Source organism: Ctenopharyngodon idella, chromosome 8 (assembly GCF_019924925.1).
Source record: "Ctenopharyngodon idella isolate HZGC_01 chromosome 8, HZGC01, whole genome shotgun sequence".
Taxonomy (NCBI): Eukaryota; Metazoa; Chordata; class Actinopteri; order Cypriniformes; family Xenocyprididae; genus Ctenopharyngodon; species Ctenopharyngodon idella.
This window is the reverse complement of record NC_067227.1, coordinates 19,100,252-19,119,517: the sequence shown is the minus strand read 5'-3', so window position 1 is coordinate 19,119,517 and position 19,266 is coordinate 19,100,252. Positions and strand designations below refer to the sequence as shown.

At 37.0% G+C, this 19,266-nt stretch overlaps 1 protein-coding gene across 4 annotated transcripts in view; it reads right to left on the bottom strand.

The window, feature by feature from the left end:
• Positions 1-9,743, bottom strand: part of ccser1 (coiled-coil serine-rich protein 1) — an 88,953-nt gene extending 79,210 nt beyond the window's left edge. For all 4 annotated transcript variants that reach the window (XM_051901962.1, XM_051901963.1, XM_051901964.1 and 1 more), the window contains exons 1-3: positions 9,559-9,743; positions 6,730-7,899; positions 1,130-1,314 (exon numbers count right to left, since the gene is read on the bottom strand). In XM_051901962.1, the coding sequence (XP_051757922.1) occupies positions 1,130-1,314; positions 6,730-7,873 (1,329 nt within the window). In that variant the 5' untranslated portion in view covers positions 7,874-7,899; positions 9,559-9,743. The remainder of the gene's footprint in view (positions 1-1,129; positions 1,315-6,729; positions 7,900-9,558) is intronic.
• Positions 9,744-19,266: the final 9,523 nt, after the last annotated feature.

The window sequence follows — 19,266 nt, the reverse complement described above, 5'->3', positions numbered from 1 at the left end:
AGACTTCTCGCATGGTCGCTCAGTTTTTTAAGGGAAAGTCTGTTCTAGGTAGATTCACAGCAGTGCCATACTTTTTCATTTTGTAATTATTGATTTAACTACTTCACAGCATATTCAATGACTTGAAAATGTTCTTATATCCATCTCCTGCTTTGGGCTTTTTAAAATACTTCTCAGAGTTGATTCAATTGTTTTTTTTTTTCTTCAGGTCCAAGTTCTGCCACAATATTGCCACAATGTGGGAAGATAAGTGATGTATTTTCCAAATATTTTTTCAAATATTGTGTTTATCACGCATAAATAGCATTTTTGCTTGTGTGTGTGTGACGCGTGTATGAACGAACAGGTATGCTAATAGTTAAATGACTGGCTGTCAGTGTAGCTTGCTAATAAACAATAATTATGTGTCATCATAAAAACGTAACTACAATGCCTAGCAATCTTTTGAGTCACAGAATGCAGTCTATAAGGCAATAGCAACATTAGAGAATTGTTTTCGTGTTGAGATAGAATTAGCTCCCAGAGCTTCAGACACAGACGATAAAGTCCCGCCCTCAGCTGCACAGCGCATTGTTATTGTCTGAAGGCAGTACAATCATTGGCCAAGACTACAGCCCAGAAACGTCCCAAGCACAGCAATTCAAGAAGAAAATAAGAAGATACAGGCACAGGGCAGTGTCTCTATAGATATAAACACCACCACACACTTCTGTTGTATCATAAGTAATGATTGACAGGGTTTATGTTTGCTTCAGTCTATACTTTTTTATTTTTAGAAAATTCTGCATAGTATACCTTTAAAGATCAATTTTGCACAACATAACATGAACATTCAGACCGTTGAATACATTTTAGAGGCACTCTACATGGTCGCATGAAAGTCCAGGGAAAGTGGCCAATGGATACTGGCCCTGCTGACCTGCTGGGTAAAATGGTGTGAGAGGATCTGTCTGTTTAATTAAGCACTGCGATTATATCGCTGGGTGGGAATTTAATCCCTCGGAAGACGCAGTGAGAGTCTACATCGCTGGTTTTCAAAGACACACATTTAGATCAAATAGACCAATTCAACTACTACTAATTTTTTTAAAAATGTGATTTTGAGCAGTGGAATCACATTCATACTTACCAGGCTGCCCAGTTTAGAAGATGAGGAACTGGTTCTCTGCTTGGATAAAGTGTTGCCCTCCATGCAGTGAGGATCCCTGAGGTTGAGGTGAAGTCTGGGTCCTCCTGCGCCCTCAGAGGCCGACCTTAGACGTCTCTCCAAGCGCATCACCTCATGATATGGGCTCACGCTGCTGCACATAGACACTGTGAAGGATACAACACATAGATTAGAGACGGCAATCATCATATCCATCAAAACAAAGAGCTACTTGGCCGAAAGTTCTGAGTTATGAAGCAGTTCTGGAAAGTGTACAATACCGATGACAATACATCATCATTTACTATAACTCTTATTAGTAGGCACTAGGGGTGTAACGATTCACTTGTTTCCTTGATGTATCGATCCTGACGACACATATGCATTGATCTTGAAACTGATTTTTGAATCATTCATCGTTTTAATCAATACTCAATTTAAAATGCTAAGAATCGAATTAATCGCAATTTGATAGCGATTCAAATATATAAACATGAAATTACTACATGCGTGAATGTTACATCTGACAAAGCAGCTCAAACACAGCTCTCTTTTAAACTCGCACAAGGAATTTGGAAAGTAAAGCACGGGTTTAGAAAGTAGAGCACTTCAACCCCGCAAGCAGAGCTGCCCGGAGTCTCATCTCCCACTCAGAAACTTGACTGCACAAGAAAAGAAAAAAAAAAAAAAACCTAAGGTCAGGGGATACAATTAAAGCATAGTTTTATTTAGACATAACTTGACTAGGGGACCAACGAAAAGCTTCGGGAGGAGGAAAAGCCAAAACAATAAACAAAAGAAGTCATCTAACTAGTTTAACCTCTTACCTACACATTGAAAAGGACAAAATAATCAACATAATCTTACCTCCCTGGCTAACCACAAAACAGGAGAAAAACTGGAAAAATAAACAGGCACCCTCCTTCCTACATGGGTCTCTGTACAGTAAGCAGGAAGACTAGCAAACTTGTACACAAAACAAAATAGTCAATGTTTACTTGATATGGAACACACAGAGCATGAGTTTACAACACAAACTCAATTTATCATTTGAGCTGGGAGAAGAGAACTTGTGGAATGAACTTCCAGATAACTTAAATATGCTCCGCAGGAACACTACCACCACACGGCCTCTGATGACCGTAACTCACTGCACCTGTGCACTCTAACAGGTGCTATTAGAGGAGACAGACGAGAGAAGAAAACCAGGAAACAAAACAAAAACACATGCACAACACAGCACTAAGCAACATCACATACAGAAATGAAAATGTTACGTAACAGTGATTTAATAGATCATGCCCTCAAAGCTCTGCCTCAAAGATATGAGCTGGATTCTTTACTGCCTTTCACTGGATTGTGATTGTGCCCCGTACATAGCTCTCATTGTTTAATCTCTCCTCGGAATGGCCACTGCTATCACATTAGCAGATCTAATCTCAAGTCAAACCGCTCAAACCATTGATAAAGCTGCCAATTCATTGTGTGGCCACTACTGCTGAAATAAAATGCTCTCTGTGGCAAGCAGGCGGAGGGCCGTGAGAATGGAGTGAGGCCGGTGGCGTGACTGATAATGAGCATCACCTGCGCGCCACACCGGTCTCGCATCTCACGGAGGAGCTTCAGAAGAATAAAAGGAGAAGCAATGACAGTAAAGGACGAGAAAGGAGGCCAGGAGGAGACCAGTCGTACATGAGGGGCTGCCGCTTTTCCTTTAGCTTTGTGTTTATTTTATTATTAAAGTCTGTTAATCGTTCGCCGGTTTCTGCCTCCTTCGCTGAACGTTAAACCTTGTTACATTTTCATTGCGTGGAAACATCACCGTTATTTTCTATAAGACAAAATTCCAATGTTTTAAAGAAATGGGTCATAGCATTGACAATACCTGAGCAGTTGAAGAAAGAAAAAAAAAAAAACACTTAGGCCTATTCAAGGATGCACATTTATTGCATGGAAAGAGCAAACACAATATAAGTGTCTAAAATGCATAATGCACAGTTCTGTTAAATGATAATTGAAATTTAACTTAATTTCGTTAAACCGAATGTACAAAGGAAACTGCTGAAAAAAAAACATTAATGAACATTAACACAACACTGAAATAATCCGTAATCGAATTGCATCGAATTTTATTGTGAATCGTCTCAAATTGAATCGTTGTAATTTGCAAAAATCATTTTTGAATTTAATCGAAAACCTATGAATCATGAATCGAATCGATTCGCTATCTACCCAAAGATTCACAGCCCTAGTAGACACATAACCAACATTATATAACGCTTAATAAATGAGTAGTTAACATAGCTTCAAATTTAAGGCCTGGCATATTTTATATTAGAAGTATATAACCAAGAACCATATCTTGGTCAATGACGTGACGCTCATTTTTTTGTGTCCATATAGTTTAATTAAATTTAAAAGGGTAAAAATTGCAAAATAAATTAGCAAATTACTTGCATACATTCTCTTTTTTGAGGACCAAGTCTAAAATTTCTGGTTTTAATCAATTTTGAGAGAATATTTGGGGATTGATTGCAAAAATGTCAATGTGGTGTAACCGTAAAAACTTAGTACCAAATAATTGATCTTGTTTAAAAAAGGTGAAATTCTCAATAAAACACCATATCAGCTAGTTTGGCATAATCTTACATTAGAAGTATATAACCAAGAACCATAATCTCGCGTAGCCAGACCTTCAGACTGACGGCAGAAGGTCTGGACTCTGTCTCAGCTTTCAGTGGCCAAGGAGCGCACAAGAGGATGTTTGACAACCAATCACAGTTTGTTTTGTTCCGCATCATGTTTAGGGGCATGAAAATGTAAAGTTGATGTCCCTACAATAACAGACTGGTGTGCATCTAATAAATTATTCATTCAAGAACGTTGTGCAAGTTTACTGCAACAATGGAGCCACGAACTTCACATGCTTCATATAGCTGATCCCGCTCATTGTCACGGTTGTAAACACGACGGCGTTGTTCTTCCACAAGGGGGTTTTGCGTCATGGTATTTGTTTCCAGGCAGACCGTTAAAGAATTCGACACGCACGTCTCCCAGACATCCTGTAGAATTCAAAAATCCTGAAGTGTTTCCAGTAAAGTGAGCCATATGCATCAGACGTTCAGTCAACGGTCCGTGGGCATGACGTCTGAGGCTGAGACTAGTCTCTACATAATAAACACTGTAACATTCAAAAGTTTGTTTTTAATACTTTTGCTAAGCTTTTTTCAGCAATAATGCATTAAACTGATCAAAATGTGACAGTAAATGCATTTATAATGTTACAAAATTTTCTTGAGCATCAAATCAGCATATTAGAATGATTTCTGAAGGATCATGTGACAGACAGGCTGAATTAATAGCTGCTGAAAATTCAGTTTTAAAATATATTAAAACAGAAAACATGAATTTTAAAAATTGTACTAATACTATTTCACAACATTAAAGCTTTTACTGTATTTTTAATCAAATAAATGCAGCTTTGGTCAGCATTAGAGAGACTTCTTTCATAAATATATATATAAAAAAAAAAAAAAAAAAAAAAACACTTACCATCCAACTTTTTTACTAATTTTTGAACAGTAGTGAATATAAGATATATATTTATATATTTAAGATATACATTTTATATATTTGGGTTATTATAAAGTGTTACATAAAATACTTATAAATGGCTTTAAACTGCACATGATGTGAATTGCATTTATATGGAAAACAATATTCAAATCCAGTGGAAAAATAAATAAATATGAAAACCACCTTGATACCAAGCTTCCTCCGACTGATTAAAATATCTACAGTATCTTCTTGTATGTATAGATCTCAATTAGGCTGTAGGTCAATCTGAAGAATACGTAATGCATCTAGCAAAAATATTAGATATACAAAAAAGAAGTGTTAGCCTAAGCCTGGGGCACAAACTACAACTCACCCACTGCACCACATTTACATAAAATGAATTTAGTTTATCTCTTAAACAAGACAGCAAAAGCTAAACAACATGGATAGGTAAAACAGTCCAGCAAAGCATCAATAGTTTTGTTTTAGTACAGTCAGTATCACTAAAAAGCCTGGATCCTATTGACACAAATAAACACTGGAAAGAAAATACAGTAATATAATTCAGTGAAAGCCCAAAACCTACACAGACACAACAAAAACTGGAGAAAAGACACAATAATACTGAATACTGTACATATATTGTATTCACAAGGAAACAATATATGCAAAACACAAACTACAATTTCTAGCAAATCTAAATTAAACCAAAAGAACCAAAATAATCTGCTGTCAACATGGTAACAACAGACTTCCAGACATCTTTCCTCCTATAAAAACCAAGCGAGTATGACTAAAACATCCTAATAACCTTAAAAACAGCTTAATCATTGACATGAATATTAATGAATCACCCCAAGCCAATAATTGTAAATGAACACACTGAGTGTAGAGTTCACTCTCTCCTGCAAGAGGATCTGTAGTAAAGCCAATATCAAGTCACCCCAAAAGGAAATTCAATACAGTGGAGCTGGTTAGCTTCCCATAAACCTTATAAGCCACAGGCACTCTGGAGTGAAAGCACTCGCAACGTAAAACTATAATTTACGAAAGAGAAATCATGGGTCTTGAGAAAAATGCAGCCAAACTGAAGCATAATACATTGTTTCAATGGGGGGAATGTTTCCCAGTTTTTGTGTGCGTGTATAAAAATAATAGTTTAAGCTTTCAGTAGTTCTCAGAAATGTGAAGATCAATTACACATTCAGTTTAAGGCTACATGTTATGCAGTGCATTTACAGCTCAATACATGAGGGCTTAAATGTCATTTTTTAAATCACAAATATGATAATATAATGAATAACAAGCCATTTATTGTCTCTGATGTTTAATATCTCTCCAGCAGTAACCTACTTCTCAATTAGCATATTACACAGCTCTCTGGAATACTTCATGCTGATTGGCCAATCATGGCATTTTGTGTTTAAATATTTTGTATACACACGGAAACAATGTATATTTGACAGTTGCTGCAACAACTAAATTTCTACATATAGCTGTGCTAGATTCATGTATCTCATATCTCTCTGTGGTCCCTTCTCTTATAATAAATACATTTCAAGTCACAGCAATATTTCACGCCCATTTTCTATTTATTTAGAAAGTAGCCATGTATAAGATGATATTCTACCAACAATCGTGAAGACAATTAATTTGGTTTAAAACCAGTTTAATGACAGGGAACAACTTTTTGGCTACCAGTAGTACCCTAACCTTACGCTTTTCAGTCATTTTTTATTTTCCAAATTTTTTAAGCTGACAGCTTTTCAAAACCCATGGCCTCATCAGAGGAGCACTTTATAATCTTTTTGGAAGCAGAAAGTTGTCTAGGAAGCCCCAAGGTCATAATATCTTAACATGAAATCTTGTAGATTAGTGGAACCGGTTTAAAGATCAAAGATTAACTTGTTTTTGTCATGGAACAAGTATGTAAATAATTTCCCTCAGAACTTCTGTCCTAAAAATACTTTCTCTAAAACTTTCTTAAAAGAGAACAAAACAGCAACTGAGTTTGCTGACATTACCTGTGTGTGGCTTTCTCAGGTGACTTGGCCTGGTCTCCAGTTTGCTCAGGCCCGATGACCTTCCTGCCTGTTGGATGAGAAGAGCATTCCTGGACCACCTCTCACGGGTGTCTGGATTGGAGCTGCTGTCCTCACTCAATTCTGGAACTTGTTCAATCTCACTGGCCTCTGACTGGTCAGGGTTAGCGTTTGTATTAGGATTAGTGATAGGGTTCAACTCTTTCACCGTCTGCAGCGTTACTGGTTCCGTATGAGCAGTTGTGCTCTCGCACTGTGTGTTGGCTGTGTGGCTGGTATCTGGCAGTAAGGGCTTTTCCGTGGTGTCCTGGGCTGGGGTGATGGACACCTGCGAGGTAGAAACAGCTTGGCTGAAGGTTTCGGGTGGAGCAGCTGGACTGGGGCCCGGCAAAGCATCCACTTCCGAGACAGAGTCTTCGGTGACGTGAACAAAATCGGATGGTGTGATTGCCGTGGTGCGGTCTTCTGAGATCATGGGTGACTGTAGAGAACTCTCAGCCAATTCTCCAGGCCAGGAGCCTGGGGTACCAGTTTTAGGAGGCTCTTCTCCAATATCCTGACCTTTACCCTGGTCTGGGACATTGGACGAGTTCTTGGAAAACCGTTGGTGAGCTGAGAAGGACTTGGGCAGCATCTTCTTATGCTTGGAAGACCTCTTGCTGCTCACGTCATCGAGGAACCCTGAATCATCTCCCTCATTCGTCCGTGAGCTGATGCAGTTAATGAACATGCTGCGATTGGTCGACACTTTCTCAAGGTTTTCTGTCTGAGATCGGGGGATCTTCTTCTTGTGTCCACCGAATCCGAACGAATGTCGCGTCTTTGAAATGCAACTGTCTCGAAAGACGACTTCAGACTCCTCGCTGCGATTGTCCAGGCTGAGCTGGGTCGGGTCGCTGTTCCTCTTGCTGTGGAAGCTGAGTGACGGAGTACGGAACAGGCTGCGGCGTTTACCCGTGCTGCTGGAGCTGGAGTTCGTGCTGGAGGGAGAGGAAGTGTGGACGCCATTGCCGACACCACCGGAGGAGGGCGAGGAGGGAAGCGAGTCCTGTCTCTTTCGCACACTGCGTCTGAAGATGGGAAGCCTGGAGACCAGGGTGGAGCGCCGTGTCCCTGATTCGCCCATGAAGATCGAGCACCAAATCAGACACTCTACAGACAAAAAAAGAGGACACAATCAGCATTAGCATGATGGCCTGAATAATCAGACACAATCAGGATTGAAAGTTACCACCAGCCAAATAATTTAGGTAATTCTGGATTCTTTACCAGGCAGCCAATATGGCAGGCAATATGTCTCATTTGACATAAATTCTGTTGTTTAGAAATAAAAACTAGTTCTTGATGAACTAGCCAATTTGTTTATAGATTGATGAACAGGTGCATGGAAAGTTGGCAAGGCATATGATCTTCAGTGCTGCTGGTTTCTCAGAGCAGAATTGTCTTAACAGTAAATAGTGTGTTATATTGGCCACCCTGCACTTTAAAAGGATAGTTCACCCAAAAATGAAAATTCTGTCATCATTTACTCACCTTCAAGTTGTTCCAAATCTGTATAAATTTCTTTGTTCTGCTGAACACAAAGGAAGATATTTTGAAGAATGTTTATAACCAGGCCGCTTTGGGGCACCATTGACTTCGATAGTAGGAAAAAAAAAAAATACTATGGAAGTCAATGGTGCCCCAAAACTGTTTAGTTTCCCACATTCTTCAAAATATCTTCCTTTGTGTTCAACAGAACAAAGAAATTTATACAGGTTTGGAACAACTTGAGGGTGAGTAAATTATGACAAAGGTAAACACACAGGTAAAATAGCACAACTTTATGGCTAACCTAAAATGGATTCCAAAACACAACAGCAAAACACAAAACTTTTTTAATGGCTGGTAATGTTCTGCATTCACTGTGTCTGGTAGGCAAAAATGTCCCACCCTAGACACAATGATTTAGATTCACAAGGGAAAAATCCAGCAGGGCTACATTACTGTTTGCTAAGCACAATTAATTAGCCTACAGCGCATTAAGCACACTGTACTGACCTACTGCCAGTATTGTCCTATACTGAAAATCACAGTATGTCAGTAAAGGTGTTCCTCCTGACAAATTTACTAAACATGTACACACCCCATAACACAGTAGTGACAGTTGGAGATACACCCTTGACAGCATTACTTAGCTTGATTGACATGATGTGTTTTAATGGGTAATGACAAAGACTAGAGCACACTTAATTATTTTTAGATACGTAACATAATCATCATGACAATGTAATAAACAACACACCAATTCAGTGAACTTTTATAATAATAATAAATAAATAATAATAATAGTGGCACACAACCTATAATAATCAAGGTTGTGTGGAGACAGGTGCATCACATTTATTTAGAGGCGTTACACGCTATAGCAAAAATAAAATAAGTAGTTTAACTGACATAATATCTGAGAAACGATGCCAAGAAAGCAAGAATATCCATTAAGTACGATGATCAGTCAATCAAAGCAAAAAGGGCCCATAACAAGCTGATGTGAGCTGCCTCTCTAAACAGAATTTTTGGGCATCATTCACGCGTTTATCATATTTGGGAATCGTAGCACTTTAAATGTTTCCTATTTAGGTAACTCGCTATGATTTTAGACTCAGCAATTGCGAAATGCAGACCTATTATTATATATATAGCCATCATATCATCTGCACTGATGGACACACGGCGTCAGGAAACACTGAATATCCAATAAAACAGCGACATTCAGCAGCCGCCTGCTGCAAGCGCTCTGACCGCAGTACAGGCTCCGCACACAAACATTACCTTGAGACGAATCCTCAGTTTACAACCCGCAGATATTCTGGTCGCTGTCAGTTTGAGCGTAAAGCCAAAACGCTCGTGGCATCACATCCGGCGAGTTTCACGTCAAAGCGCTTAATTCTCCTGTCGGAATCTTCCCTCGCTCGCGCTAAATCCACCTCAAGTGACGTGGAATGTTGCTTCCGCGTTTCCGCCTCTGCGCATGACGCAAGGTACCTGCGTGAGCGTCATTTAAAGACGGCACACAGGTGCAGTGGCCCTGGGATAGTAGAACTCAAGCGTATAGTTACAAAATTATAATCATGTAAGTTCATGTATATAAATATAGCCTATACCTATTTAAAAAATGTTTCAATTTCTAAATAGCTTTACACAATATTATTGATTTTTGTGAAGGTTAAATGTTAACTATCGATTGATAAGTGAGTCTCTATTTGTTTTTTAATTTATTTTTATTAGACCTATAATCTGGCGCCTTTTTATTGTAAGCTACTTTACTGTTTCTATAAATTAACCAATTAAAATCTGTAACATATGACAATTATGTTGTTTGTGTTAGCCTAATATGCATTGATAATCATCGTAATTCTATTTTTAAGAACACCGCAGACAGAGATCGCATCTTTGCCGTTTTTAGCTACTTATTGTGTTGTGTACATTGTACAGGATAAATGTCGATTCGTTTCTCAGTTGTTTGAGATGGAAAGGGACATCTTTAATCAACTGAAATTGTTGAAGCATCTTTAATCATGTTTTCCAGTACTCTTGTCACGTGCATTTTATTCTGTAAGAAATCGGTAAAACTGTTATATAGTCCGGAAATACAAAAGTTCATGAGTTAAATCACGCCTCGTTTTACAACGTACAACAACAACAACTCATGTTTATTCTCTCTAACCCAAAACATCCCTGAGCTAAAATTCCCCCATAGCCGTAATTCTTTTGAATTCCACGCGGTGTCCCTGTTGCCACAAAATTGAGGGTCTTGGAGCACATGTTAATGGAAAAGTAAACAAGTTATGTTTTATAAGCAGGCAGCTAATGTTTGTCATTTGAGACTTCGCTGGTTATTCATTTATCATAACAGTGTGTCTTAAAGGAATACTTCAGCCAAATATGAAAGTTCATTCATCATTTGTTAGGCAGAATGATGGACCAGTCACTATTCAATGTCATTGTATGGAAAGAATGTGAATTTAATTTAAATTTAATTCATATCAAGGAGCTAATCACTGTTTGTTCTGTGTAAGCTGAGTAATCCTATGCACAATGTGTAAGAGTGTCTGTGTGTAATCAGTGCCAAGGCTTGCATAGCCAGGAAATATAGCCTAGACTTAAATAACTGAGGAGTCCAAAATGTCATCCGTATAATATGGTATACAAACATCTTATAATGCTATGAAAAATCTACTCAGATTTTATGAGGTGAATTTCAACGTTATCTAAATGGAGTCTCTAAATAATGAATATATTTCTGAATGCAGTCTATGTTAGTGTCATCAGTCTGCGTCACTACCTGTGTCACTCACTGCATTAATAAACCCCATCTGAAACAAGACTACTTGTGTGTGTCTGAGGGCTGACTCATTAAATTACCATTAAATTACTCTGACATGTGCATTATAGCAAGCTCTTCCCACTCTCCATTTTGTCATCACATAAAAGAAATCCAATATTGTTCTTGTTTTGTATATATTTATTACATTTCTGATGATGTGTATGATTCAGATGTACCCAAATAATTATAGGCTATTTACAGGACAGCATGTTGGGGTGTATTGTTTGAGGGAATGGAAGTGGGTTGGTGATAGCTCTCAGAAACAATACTAACTGCATTTTGTCAGTTAAAACCGACTGTCATGGAAATCTCTTAAAGCAACAAAACTTACCATCATTGAGATCGCTTAACCAAACAAAATCGGTTGTCACTGAAATCTCACAACCGATTGAGATTGAGAACATACTGTATTGAGATCTGGTAACTGAACAAAACTAACTGACAATGAAAACGGACTGTCATTGAAATCTCTTAAAGAAACAAAACTTACCATCATTGAGATCGCGTAACCAAACAAAATCGGTCGTCACTGAAATGTCCTAACCGATTGAGATTGAGAACGTACCATATTGAGATCTGGTAACTGAACAAAACTAACTGATGATGAAAACCGACTGTCATTGAAATCTCTTAAAAGAACAAAGCTTACCATCACGTAACCGAACAAAATCGGTCGTCACTGAAATCTCATAACCGAATAAAACTTATCGTCATTGAAATCTTGTAAAAGAACAAACATACCATATTGAGATTTTGTAAGCAAACAAAACCGGCCGTAACTGAAATTTCGTAACTGAATAAAACCGACATCTTTAAAATCTCGAAAAAAAAAGAAAGGAACAAAACCGACCGTCTTTGAAATCTCATAACAGAACAAAACCGACTGACACTGAAAATTGACCATGATTGAAATCTCGTAACTAAACAAAACCAACTGTCGTTAAAATCTCGTTCAAAGACAAAGCCGATCGTCATTAAAATCTCATTAGGAAACAAAACCAAGTGGCATTGAAATCTCATAATGGAAAAAATAGCCATTATTTAAATCTCATAAAGGAACAAAATCGACTGTCACTGAAATCTTGGAATGAAACAAAACCGACCGTCATTGAAATCACATAACCCAGCGAAACTGACCATTAATAACAACTGACTGACAATTTAAATCTCGTAAAAAAGAACAAAACATACCGTATTGAGATTGCGTAACTGAACAAAATTGCCCGTCACTGAAATCTCATAACTGAATAAAACAGACATCAAAACCAACCGTCTTTGTAATCTCATAACAGAACAAAACCGACTGACACTGAAAATTGACCATCACTGAGATCTCGTAACTGAACAAAACTGACTGACAATGAAAATCGACTGTCATTAAAATCTCGTAAAGCAATAAAACTTACCATAATTGAGATTTCGCAACTGAACAAGACTGACTAGCATTGAAAACCGACCGTCTTTGAAATCTCATAACAGAACAAAACTGACTGACACTGAAAATTGACTATGATTGAAATATCGTAACCGAACAAAACCAACTGTTGTTAAAATCTTGTTAAGAGACAAAGCCGACCGTCATTAAAATCTCATTAGGAAACAAAACCAAGTGGCATTGAAATCTCATAATGGAAAAAATAGCCATTATTTAAATGTCATAAAGGAACAAAATCGACTGTCATTGAAATCACATGACCCAGCAAAATTGACCATTAATAACAACTGACTGACAATTTAAATCTCATAAAAAAGAACAAAACCAACCGTCTTTATAATCTCATAACAGAACAAAACCGCCTGACACTGAAAATTGACCATCGAGATATCGTAACTGAACAAAATTGACTGACAATGAAAACCGACTGTCATTGAAATCTCGTAAAGCAACAAAACTTACCATCATTGAGATTGCGTAACCAGACAAAATCGGCCGTCACTGAAATCTCATAACCGATTGAGATTGAGAACATGCCATATTGAGATCCCGCAACTGATCAAAACTGACTGACAATTAAAACCATCTGTCATTGAAATCTCATGAAGCAACAAAACTTACCATCATTGAGATCTCGTAACTGAACAAAACTGACTGACAATAAAAACTGACTGTCATTGAAATCTCGTAAAGCAACAAGACTTACCATTATTGAGATCTCATAACTGATCAAAACTGACTGAATAATAAAAACCAACTGTCATGGAAATCTCTTAAAGGAACAAAACTTACCATCATTGAGATTGCGTAACCAACAAACAAAATTGGCCGTCACTGAAACCTCATAACTGACTGAGAACATACTATATTGAAAAATCTTGTAAAGCAAAAAAAAACTTACCATCATTGAGATCAAAACTGATTGATAATAAAAAACAACTGACAGTCACTGAGATCTCCTAACTGAATAAAACTGACTGACAATAAAAACCGACTCTCATTGAAATCTTGTAAAACAATAAAATTTACCGTCATTGAAATCTTGTAACTGATCAAAACTGATTGAAAATAGAAAACGACTGTCATGGAAATCTCTTAAAGCAACAAAACTTACCGTCATTGAGATCTCCTAACTGAATAAAACTGACTGACAATAAAAAACGACTTTCATTGAAATCTCGTAAAGCAACAAAACTTACCATCATTGAGATTGCGTAACCGAACAAAATCGGCCATCACTGAAATCTCAAAATTGATTGAGACTGAGAACATGCCATATTGAGATCTCGTAACTGATCAAAACTGGGTGACAATTAAAACCGACTATCATTGAAATCTCTTAAAGCAACAAAACTTATCGTCACTGAGATCTCCTAACTGAACAAAACTGACTGACAATAAAAACCGACTGTCTTTGAAATCTCATAGCAGAATCATGGTCATGGAAACCTCTTAAAGAAACAAAATTTACTATCATTGAGATTGCATAACCGAACAAAATCGTCCGTCACTGAAATCTCATAACTGATTGAGACTGAAAACATGCTGTATTGAGATCTTGTAACTGATCAAAACTGACTGGCAATGAAAACCGACTGTTATTGAAATCTCGTAAAGCAACAAAACTTACCATCGTTGAGATCTCGTAACTGATCAAAACTGACTGACAATAAAAAACAACTGTCATGGGAATCTCTTAAAGGAACTACCATCATTGAGATCGCGTAACCGAGCAAAATCAGCCATCACTGAAATCTCATAACCGATTGAGAACATGCCATATTGAGATCTCATAACTGATCAAAACTGACTGACAATTAAAACCGACTATCATTGAAATCTCGTTAAGCAACAAAACTTACCATCATTGAGATCTTGTAACTGAACAAAACTGACTGGCATTGAAAACCAACTGTCATTGAAATCTCTTAAAGCAACAAAACTTACCATCATTGAGATCGTGTAACCGAACAAAATCGGCCGTCGCTGAAGTCTCACAACTGACTGAGATTGAAAACATACTGTATTGAGAAATCTTGTAAAAGCAACAAAACTTACCATCATTGAGATCTCGTAACTGATCAAAACTGACTGACAATAAAAAACGACTTTCATTGAAATCTCGTAAAGCAACAAAACTTACCATCATTGAGATTGCGTAACCGAACAAAATCGGCCATCACTGAAATCTCAAAATCGATTGAGATTGAGAACATGCCATATTGAGATCTCGTAACTGATCAAAACTGACTGGCAATGAAAACCGACTGTTGTTGAAATCTCGTGAAGCAACAAAACTTACCATCATTGAGATCTCGTAACTGATCAAAACTGACTGACAATAAAAAACAACTGTCATGGGAATCTCTTAAAAGAACAAAACTTACCATCATTGAGATCGCGTAACCGAACAAAATCAGCCATCACTGAAACCTCATAACCGATTGAGATTAAGAACATGCCATATTGAGATCTCGTAACTGATCAAAACTGACTGACAGTTAAAACCGACTATCATTGAAATCTCTTAAAGCAACAAAACTTATCGTCACTGAGATCTCCTAACTAAACAAAACTGACTGGCATTGAAAACCAACTGTCATTGAAATCTCTTAAAGCAACAAAACTTACCATCATTGAGATCGCGTAACCGAACAAAATCAGCCGTCGTTGAAGTCTTATAACCGACTGAAATTGAGAACATACTGTATTGAGAAATCTCGTAAAAACAACAAAACTTACCATCATTGAGATCTCGTAACTGATCAAAACTGACTGACAATAAAAAACGACTTTCATTGAAATCTCGTAAAGCAACAAAACTTACCATCATTGAGATTGCGTAACCGAACAAAATCGGCCATCACTGAACTCTCAAAATCGATTGAGATTGAGAACATGCCATATTGAGATCTCGTAACTGATCAAAACTGGCTGACAATTAAAACCGACTATCATTGAAATCTCTTAAAGCAACAAAACTTATCGTCACTGAGATCTCCTAACTTAACAAAACTGACTGACAATAAAAGCTAACTCTCATTGAAATCTCGTAAAGCAACAAAACTTACCATCATTGAGATCTCGTAACTGATCAAAACGAGAAAGGAAGAAAGGAACAAAACCGACTGTCTTTGAAATCTCATAACAGAATCGTGGTCATGGAAATCTCTTAAAGAAACAAAATTTACTATCATTGAGATTGCATAACCGAACAAAATCGGCCGTCACTGAAATCTCATAACTGAGACAGAAAACATGCTGTATTGAGATCTTGTAACTGATCAAAACTGACTGGCAATGAAAACCGACTGTTATTGAAATCTCGTAAAGCAACAAAACTTACCATCATTGAGATTGCGCAACCGAACAAAATCGTCCGTCACTGAAATCTCATAACTGATTGAGACTGAAAACATGCTGTATTGAAATCTCGTAACTGATCTAAACTGGCTGATAATTAAAACCGACTATCATTGAAATCTCTTAAAGCAACAAAACTTATTGTCATTGAGATCTCCTAACTGAACAAAACTGACTGACAATAAAAACTAACTCTCATTAAAATCTCGTAAAGCAACAAAACTTACTGTCGTTGAGATCTCGTAACTGATCAAAATGAGAAAAGAAGAAAGGAACAAAGGAACAAAACTGACTGTCTTTGAAATCTCATAACAGAATCATGGTCATGGAAATCTCTTAAAGGAACAAAACTTACTATCATTGAGATTGCGTAACCGAATAAAATCGTCCGTCACTGAAATCTCATAACCGATTGAGATTGAGAACATGCCATATTGAGATCTCGTAATTGAACAAAACTGACTGGTATTGAAAACCGACTGTCATTGAAATCTCGTAAAGCAACAAAGCTTACCATCATTGAGATTGCGTAACCGAACAAAATCGGCCGTCACTGAAATCTCATAACTGATTGAGATTGAGAATGTACTGTATTGAGAAATCTTGTCACAAAATTGGCCGTCACTGAAATCTCATAACCGATTGAGATTGAGAACATGCTGTATTGAGATCTTTTAACTGATCAAAACTGACTGACAATTAAAACTAACTCTCATTGAAATCTCTTAAAGCAACAAAACTTACCATCGTTGAGGTCTTGTAACTGATCAAAACTGACTGACAATAAAAACCGCTGACCGTCATTAAAATCTCATTAGAATACAAAACCAAGTGGCACTGAAATCTCATAATAGGAAATATAGCGATTATCTAAATCTCATAAAGGAACAAAATCAACTGTCATTGTAATCTTGGAATGAAACAAAACCGACCGTCGTTGAAATCTCATAACCCAGCAAAACTGACCATTAATAACAACTGACTGACAATTTAAATCTCGTAAAAAAAGACAAAACTGACTGACAATAAAAACTGACTTTCATTGAAATCTCTTAAAGGAACGAAACTTACCATCATTGAGATTGCGTAACTGAACAAAATTGGCCGTCACTGAAATCTCATAACTGAATAAAACAGACATCTTTGAAGTCTCGAAAAAGAAAAAAGGACCAAAACCAACCGTCTTTGAAATCTCACAGCAGAATAAAACCGACTGACACTGAAAATTGACCGTCATTGAGATCTCGTAAGTGAATAAAACTGACTGACAATGAAAACCGACTGTCATTGAAATCTCGTAAAGCAACAAAACTTACCATCATTGAGATCTCGTAACTGATCAAAACTGACTGACAATAAAAAACAACTGTCATGGAAATTTCTTAAAGGAACAAAACTTACCATCATTGAGATCGCGTAACCGAGCAAAATCTGCCATCACTGAAATCTCATAACCGATTGAGATTGAAAACATGCCATATCGAGATCTGGTAACTGATCAAAACTGACTGACAATTAAAACCAACTGTCATTGAAATCTCTTAAAGCAACAGAACTTACCATCATTGAGGTCTTGTAACTGAACAAAACTGACTGGCAATGAAAACCGACTGTCACTGAAATCTTGTAAAAGCAACAAAACTTACCGTCGTTGAGATCTCGTAACTGATCAAAACGAGAAAGGAAGAAAGAAACAAACAGATTGTCTTTGAAATCTCATAGCAGAATCATGGTCATGGAAATCTCTTAAAGGAACAAAACTTACTATCATTGAGGTCGCGTAACCGAACAAAATCGGCCGTCACTGAAATCTCATAACCAATTGAGATCTTGTAACTGATCAAAACTGACTGACAATTAAAACCAACTGTCATTGAAATCTCTTAAAGCAACAGAACTTACCATCATTGAGGTCTTGTAACAGATCAAAACTGACTGACAATAAAAACCAACTGTCATGGAAATCTCTTAAAGCAACAGAACTTACCATCATTGAGGTCTCGTAACGGAACAAAACTGACTGGCAATGAAAATCGACTGTCATTGAAATCTCATAAAACAACAAAACTTACTGTCATTGAGATCTTGTAACTGATCAAAACTGACTGACAATAAAAACCAACTGCCACAGAAATCTCTTAAAGAAACAAAACTTTTCATCATTGCAATCACATAACCATGCAAAATTGGCCATCACTGAAATCTCATAACTGATTGAGATTGAGAACATGCCGTATTGAGATCTCGTAACTGAACAAACCTGACTGCCAATGAAAACCGTCTGTCATTGAAATCCCGTAAAACAACAAAACTTACCATCCTTGAGATCTCATAACTGATCAGAACTGACTGACAATAAAAACCAACTGTCATGAAAATCTCTTAAAAGAAGAAAACTTACTATCATTGAGATCTTGTAACTGAACAAAACTGACTGGCAATGAAAACCGGCTGTCATGGAAATCTCGTAAAGCAACAAATCTTACCATCATTGAGATCTCGTAACTGAGCAAAACCGACTGACACTGAAAATTCACCATCATTAAGATCTCGTAACTGAACAAAACCGGCCTTCAGTGAAATCTTATAACTGAATAAAACATTTTTAAAATTTCCTAAAACTGACCATCAATGAAATCTTGTGAGGGAGCAAAACTGACCATCATTGATATGAAAACAAAACCGACTTTCTTTAACAATCTCACAAACGAACAAAGGAACAAAACCGACCGTTTTTTAAATCTCATAACAGGACAAAAACGACTGACACATTGAGATCGCGTAACTGAACAAAACTAACTGTCAATAAAATCTCGTTAAGAAACAAAACCAAGTGTCCTTAAAATCACGTAATGGAAAAAACGGCCATTATTTAATGGAAATCTCATAACCGAATAAAACAGATGTCTTTGAAATGTCATAACCGAATAAAACTGATCGTCTTTGAAATCTCGTAAAAGAACAAAGGAACAAAACCTACCGTCATTAAGATCTCGTAAATAAATAAAATCGACCATCAGTGAACTCTCGTAACAACACAAAACAAAACTGACTGTCTTTGAAATCTCGTAACGGAAAAAAACAACCATTATCAAGATCTCATAATGGAACAAAACCGACCGTCATTAAAATCTCATAATAGAACAAAAAGGACCATCTTTGAAATCTCATAATGGAACAAAACTGACACTGAAAACCGACCATCACTGAAATCTCATCACAAAACAAAACCAACAGTTTGAATCATTTCAAACTCGACTGTCATTGAAATCTCATAACGGAACAAAACTGACCATCACTGAGATCTCAGAGTTGATCTGATTGTCTGAATATTTTGTTGTCACCCCTGTTGAGA